Source organism: Penaeus monodon, chromosome 13 (genome assembly GCF_015228065.2).
Source record: "Penaeus monodon isolate SGIC_2016 chromosome 13, NSTDA_Pmon_1, whole genome shotgun sequence".
Lineage (NCBI taxonomy): Eukaryota > Metazoa > Arthropoda > Malacostraca > Decapoda > Penaeidae > Penaeus > Penaeus monodon.
Window position 1 is genome coordinate 4177519 of NC_051398.1, and position 7500 is coordinate 4185018.

At 36.5% G+C, this 7500-nt stretch overlaps 1 protein-coding gene across 3 annotated transcripts in view; it reads right to left on the reverse strand.

Moving 5' to 3' along the window:
- LOC119580043 (SRR1-like protein) overlaps positions 1-7500 on the reverse strand; it is a 9783-nt gene that overhangs the window by 1025 nt on the left and 1258 nt on the right. The window contains exons 1-3 of one of the 3 annotated variants that reach the window (XM_037927937.1): positions 4727-5066; positions 1316-1455; positions 1-704 (exon numbers count right to left, since the gene is read on the reverse strand). The exon at positions 1-704 is cut by the window's left edge and continues 1025 nt beyond it. In XM_037927937.1, coding sequence (XP_037783865.1) covers positions 23-704; positions 1316-1431 — 798 coding nt within the window. In that variant the 5' untranslated portion in view covers positions 1432-1455; positions 4727-5066 and the 3' untranslated portion in view covers positions 1-22. Of the gene's footprint in view, positions 705-1315; positions 1456-4726; positions 5067-7500 lie in introns of those variants that run through there. The other 2 variants (XM_037927939.1, XM_037927938.1) reach the window with 2 other exon arrangements.

Consider the following 7500-nt stretch of genomic DNA (forward strand, 5'->3'; position numbering starts at 1 on the left):
TCTTAAAAGTCTCCCTAAGTCTTCATGTTCTCACAATCTCAGCTTCACAGCCTGCATAATCTGGTTCACTACATTCTTCAAAAAGTTCTTCTCTTTCACTTAATGCAATTTCTCGTTTCATGATATGAATACTGATATCATTGAACACATCATCATGTTCCACTAATGACTTCAAAGGATATTCTTCATAAAGCATTTCTGCTCTTTCAATAAAATTATAATACTGTTTTAATATTCTTGATGGTACATTTTGTACAATGGTGCTGAAACTATTGCCAATAATTACACACATGGGAAGTGATTCTGCATTCCAGTTTGCCCACAAGAGGTTATTGTATAATTCTTTTCCACAATGAGGCATGTAAAACAAGGTCGATGTCGAAACACGCTTCTTTCCTTCTTCATTTTCTTTAACAACAGTAAAATTCAGGAAATCTAACACCCTCTCATCCAGTGATGAGAACGCAGGGTCAAACACCTCAACACCAACGTCAAAGAACTCTTGAATCGACATGAGCAGCCCTGTTTGATACCTGGCAATCCTACTAGAGGAAACCTGACCTAAGCCGTAGCAGACAATGGAAGAAATTCTGCAAGCATCTTCTTTCCATCTCTGCAGGGAGCTCTTTATCTCATTTAAATTCTTTTGGAAAGTGGCGAATCCATCACTTGCTTCCACATCTTCTCTTGCTTGAATTATTTTTCTGCAACAGAATTATAATACTGAGATTCTTTTGCCTAAAATGCCATATCATTACTACCCTAACAAGAAAGAAATAATATACTGTGAAATGATACCATAAGCATTCAAAATCCCCAAGGAAAATTAAAATGTTATCCACAGTTAATGACTACAATTATTATTTTTACTGTTGTAAAATAATATTTATAGACAATGCTTTTATACACCAGCTAAAAGAACAATATCTCAGCTGCTAACTTTTCTTTATCTTAAATGCTACATCAAAGGTGGATTATTAACTAAGGGAGACAGTTGTATGAGTTATAGCATTAGAGCCATTAGATCACAAAAAATGGAAATTATATTATTAAAATTAAATACAGATAAATAGACTGGTAGGTAGATAGGTATGGAGTCTGACTTTACTGACTGACTGATGCAGAGACAGGAAACAGACCGGGATGGACAGACAGACAATAAGGCATACAACAAAAGACAAGTAAGGCAGACAGACACAACCTGAGCCACACAGACAGACAATATAGAAGAGAGAAGGGTACTGAGAAGAGACAGCAGAAAGGCGAACATGATCCAAGACAAATCACAAGCATCAAAAAACAATGTTTTCTTCACCTTAGACAGTCCTCAACATTTTCTTCACTTGTGTTAATATAATCTGCCGGTGGTTTTGCTGATCTTCTTCTGGCGGCTTTCTTTTTGCTAACGACGGTAAAGCCATCTGCATCCATCTCAAGCTGACAGTCACCATCTTACTGTTGGGACAAATTTATGATTAGATATGATACTTTTAATCCAATAAAATACAGTACAATGAACTTACTATTAATCTTGAACACAATTTAATGCTTAAAAATGCCATGCTGTTTTCAAATTTAGATGCACAACCCTTTGTTTACTGTAAAATAAAAACTTTTCTATCTTACTTTTAACCCTATGTCAGCAGGTGGCAAGACTACAATGCCATGTCAACTGTAATTAACCCATTCCCAATGGGTGGCATGTACGCACATGCCATGACATGGCAGGACTACTGCGGGCATATGTCATGCCGGGGTATGTATGACATGCTATATTTCTGCCACTGAAGTGTGATTAAGTCATTTTTACATCTCTAATTTTTACTATGCCACAAAAAAAAAATAATAAGTATTAAAAAATATAAATTAAAATAAAATAAAATAAAATAAAATAAAATAAATAAATAAATGCAACAAACCTACGATTTCAACTCCATGATGCCGCACACTGCTTATTTTATTCAGACTATAGACTGAATAATGATCAACTATGGAGTCTATATAACAACAAAATACCCTTCAGTCTCGATTTATCAGGAAGTATGGCAAGTAGAGACTTTAAAAAATAATGAAAACTGAAAATACATCATATCTTCGTAGTATTACGAAGAATCGGCAAGGGATGCTGGTATTTGGCATGAGAGGTTGCGCATGCTAGGGCGACGATATAAGCCCCTTGCAGCGAGGCCCGGGCCACTATGAATACTACCCGTTGGGAAAGGGTTAAAAGTTTGTCTATCGTCTTTACATATAGATAGTTCTACAAGTACTTAGTCACCAAGGAGTCAGCTACTAGTCTTACCTATCACATCTGTTTACCCTTTTCCTTCATTTTTTTAAATCTTCATTTCTATTATTTCATTGTCTTTGATGTTATTAATATCTTTAATAACAATTTAATAATCACAATATAATAAGAATGATAACAATGTCATATTAAATATTGGAAAGAAAAACACATTTTCCTGCCAATTAAAGAAAAGGGGAAATCAGGATCGGTCACGAGGGCCAAGTGATAGACTCCTTGCTAGCTGAGCACATGTGGAGCCATCTGTATGTAATAAAACTCCTTAAAATCTGAAAGGAACATACTAACATTCAACTGAAGGTAATATCTGAACAATAAAATCAGACATTTCAACACTTCTGAGCTCTTTCTCCACACTCTCTTCTCTTCTTCTCTCTTTCTTTCTTTATATATATATATATATATATATATATATATATATATATATATATATATATATATATATTATATATATATATATATATATATATATATACAAGTGACTATAAAAGCAAAAAATCATAAGTGTATATGCATATCCCCCATACCACCCTAAAATAAGGACAATCATTAATCTGCTGATTTTCTAAACATGACAGCTCCCTTAAATTCAGATGGGCATCTTTAATGGCAATATAACCTTCTTGAGTATTTAGAGTAATGGCAAGACAGGTCAGATAATTCACAATAATATGCTAAAACCTACTTTTTCATAAATCTACGACATAAATGAATTCAACATAATGAATAGTTTTGATGCACTCCCAACTTGTCCATCTATCTATCTGCCTGCCTGCCTGCCTGCCCTGCCCCTGCACTACTTGCCGCCTGCCTTCCTCTACCTTGCCTGCTGCCTTCTTGCTACCTGACTGCCTGCTGCCTCTCCTTCCTTGCCTGCCTGCCTGCCTGCCTGCCTGCCTGCCTGCCTGCCTGCCTGCCTGCCTGCCTGTCTGCCTGCATATCTCTCTCTCACTCTCTCTCTCTCTCTTCTCTCTCATTCATTCATTCATTCATTCAACACAAACACACACACACATGCAATGATGAACTCAGTCAGCCAGTCAGTCATCTCACTCTCACTCTCTGGTATGATTCATGGTCATCACGGGTTTTCATATTCCCTACTGAATCACCTGAATATTCTAGCTCAAACTAATACAGTTCCACTAAAAACTTATTGCACTACATCACAGCCTCTTCCATCCCATCTCTGTTGCTGTTTGTGAATCAGTCAATTCCGTGAGAAATATAACAGCAGCATCGGCCATCACTTCCTCGGACATATCACATCTTCCCTACATTTTTCTGAAATTAAATTTTGGGTCTGCAGTAGGTTGGACTTCACAGGCAATTTCCATCAAAACATTAAACTGAATACTTTTGCTATTGAGAATAAATAAATGAAAACATTAAATATGTTTTGGCAAAATAAAATACAGAGTGACTATATTTATGTTAACGTAATGCAATGCCTACTGAGCAATTTTATGGGAGTTCCAGTCGTGCGTGTGCAGAGTGGAATTCTCGCTCTACCCACAGCAGGGTAGAGCGCACAACCAAATGCGGGAGCGTCAGACGCAAGTCTGTCTGACACTCTCTCCAGTCTTGAATACATGGAGGATTCTTTGTTTTCCTGGGTGGGGGTTGGAAGGTGAACAGCAGAGTTCGAGGATTCCACACTGCACAAACGTGACCAGAACTTCCAGAAATTAGTAAAGAGACATTGCATTACAATAACATAAACATAGCCACAGCCAATAAAAAAAAGGACTAGGTATCAACTTTCCAGCTAGTATATTCTATATTAATTTATTACATTACTTCTAAATACTGAATTCAGTTTGTCTATCAGTCTAATTGACTATAAATCGTATCCATAACTTATAGCTATATTAGAGACTATATAATTAAAATTTGTTCAATCCAAAACACACCCCATACATCTATAGCCCAAGAGCCTGACAATAGCAATACAAACAAAATAAAAACTGATATGCATTTAGAAGACCCTCATGAATGCATCTCGCATCTACCACCTGCCTATAGCATTTGGTGCGTCCTCTGCGCCTGTTGTCATAGACAGAGCTTGTAGGCATCCCTGCCAATTTTTCATCAATAGAAAAATCAAATTGAAGGCACTATCTTGTCAGGATAAGAAGAGAGAGAGATCTTTCCAGGATCACTTTAAAAAAAACAATTAACTTAACTGTAGCTCACCATCTCCAGGAATTTCATGTGGATCTAAACAAATCGTAACATAACACGGGAAAATAATCCTATTTGTATGCCGATATCAGTGTCTTCTAAGGACCTACAAGAACTGTCATGCCATGTCATACTGTCTTCAACTTACAGACCGCGATAATATTCATACATAAAATCTTGGAAAATTTCCCGTGCATGTCAACCAGGAGTAAAATAAGTGTATGGAGTGGTTACCTTGACGAAACCTAAGACCCTCTTCATCTATGGCAAAACGCGTGCAAATCGAAAATAAGGGAGATACAGGCCAGACAAGAGTGAAGATCGTCCCTTCCATGTTAACTTCTTAGCGAGGACCAAAACACACGTGACGCGCAACTCATTACCAAGGGGTCATGTTGCTACGCGAGAACGAATATTTTGTCATTATCAGCGTCCGTTTTCTCGAATTCGTGTATGTAATGCGCTCTTTTCCTTCTGTTGTTCTTCATTTACGTGTTTTGGGAAGTATTTATGCTATTCTGTACAATAACCTTGTGCGCATGCGCGTTTTGACACCGGGAGATTTGACAGGCCAGCGAGCGCCATTGCGTCGAGAAACGCCGGGGAAAAATGTTTCATTTCCAGTGCTGCGTCGATTCCGGGTCGTTTTTAAAGCCCTTTTGTGGATATATTGGACAAATAGACATTGGTCTCTATCACAGGCTGATATTTGAACCCATCCAGTGCCACTCATGCCGAAAAAAGTGATAATCCTTTGTATATCAATATAATACCATCCACTCAAGATTATCTTTTTTTATTTTTTATTTTTATTTTTTTGCGTTTTGGCAAATAATAATAATAACAACAACAAAATAATAATAATATTATTAATAATAATAATGTCAATAATAATAATAATAATAATACTAATAATAATAATAATAATAATAATAATAATAATAGTAATGATGATGATGATGATGATGATGATGATAATAATGATAATACTCATTGGGTGAACTGTGAACTAATAGACTTTGTGCGTTTTCTGACTGCTGCATACTTTTTCGTTAACTCAGCATCTGCCTGTTAATCAGTAGTTAGGCGCATCTACATAGGTAGGTAGGTAGGTAGGTAGGTAGGTAGGTAGGTAGGTAGGTAGGTAGGTGGGTGGGGGTGGGTGGGTGGGTGGGTGGGTAGGTAGGTAGGTAGGTAGGTAGGTAGGTAGGTAGGTAGGTAGGTAGGTAGGTAGGTAGGTAGGTAGGTAGGTAGGTGTGTGTGTGTGTGTGTGTGTGTGTGTGTGTGTGTGTGTGTGTTTGCGCGCGCGTGTGTGTGTGTGCGTGCGTGTGTACGCGCGCATGTGGGTGTATTGTATATTATATAGATATGCATATACATATGGTAGAAAACACTCTATGCACAATATAGATTTAGTTAAAGTTTTCAGGTATACATAAGCATGAAAGTATTCAAAGAGCAAGGCTAAGTAATGTATCAGCAAGCCTCCTGAAAATTAAAGATAATAACTAACAATAACAGCAACAGTAATAATAGTAATCAAATTAATAATGATAAACATGATAATGATGAAAATGAGTACAGTTCTTGACACCTAATCCTTTTTCTTGTTCAAATTTGGTCCAGTCATGAAGTTTCCTGCTGTCGCGATTTTATCAAATACATAATTGATAGCGAGCCAATAGTCGTAAATCGGACCCCTTTCCTATTCTTTGCCATGTTAGAGACTGTAGAGTTCCATTGTAATGACCCCAACTTTTCAAGATGTTTATTTCTAAAATCGAAGACAGTACATCTTGCGTGGGTTCGAATTGGATATTTACTCTTAAATGTATTTGTGCGTTTAGTGGACCGTCGCAAATGAGGGGGTAGGGTGTATTTGAGTTAGCCTATGTTATACGTTATCGAATGAGAAAGCCAAACGGCAGTTACAATCCATACTGAGTTATTTCTTTGGAGGCGTAAAAGAATGAGCGCCAACACGCAAACTACATATACAATTAATTAGCACCAGGTACACCTGTATGGACTTTCGCTTGTTGCAGTCTTGCATACGGCATTTAAATAATGACTTTGCGCATATCATAAATACTGATTATTCTTTCGCTTCGCAAGGAGTTAAGACATCTATAGCATCTTTTTCATGCGTTTTATGCAACCCCAGGCCCCTCGGATGAGAGACCGATACGTTACTACTGCACTACCCCTGAGGCTAATTGTTCACTTATTTGCAAAGATAATGTGTTCAAATGACTGAACACCAACATTATACTGGCTTACCATCCCCAACGGACATTTATTTTTAACATCAGTAAAGAAACTATTTAACTTGGGGCAACTAATTTTTCCTTTGCGTAAAAAATGGACTTAGTCCTGTTAATTGAGGACGATTGAAATGGTTATTCTTATGTGTGTGTCTACATGCATATCAACCTCGAAACCACTCATTGACCAGCTCTCCCTCTCCCTCCCCCCCTTTTGGAGCGTGGGAAAAAATCAATGACTTCGGAAATTCTCGCCGTAAATTGATTTTCACACGTGCTTCTATAATTCTCAAAACTGAACCGATATGTTGTATTCTTGCTAGGATCATCTTCATAAAACATTTTGTACTGATATTGCCATTCACAGTTCTCCATTTCTTCATAATCGGATTTTCCAAAAAATAAAAAAAAATAGATAAAAATAATAATTAAATAATAAAAGACGTTTAAGACAGGAATCTCTACTTTCATATCCGAAAAAATAGCAAAAAATAGATGCCTTTACAAATTATGGTCAGTATTGAAAAAAATAATTTTGATTGATTTGGTAATAATCTCATCGTAAAATAAACTAAATGAGTTTATATATATATATATATATATATATATATATATATATATATATATATATATATAATATCCTTAGATTCAACGAAGAAATAATAGACATAGCTAAGTTTGGCAAGTGTCCAAATTTCCAACGGCGTGTTCTCAGTTCTTTGTTTACATTAACTATATGGAAGG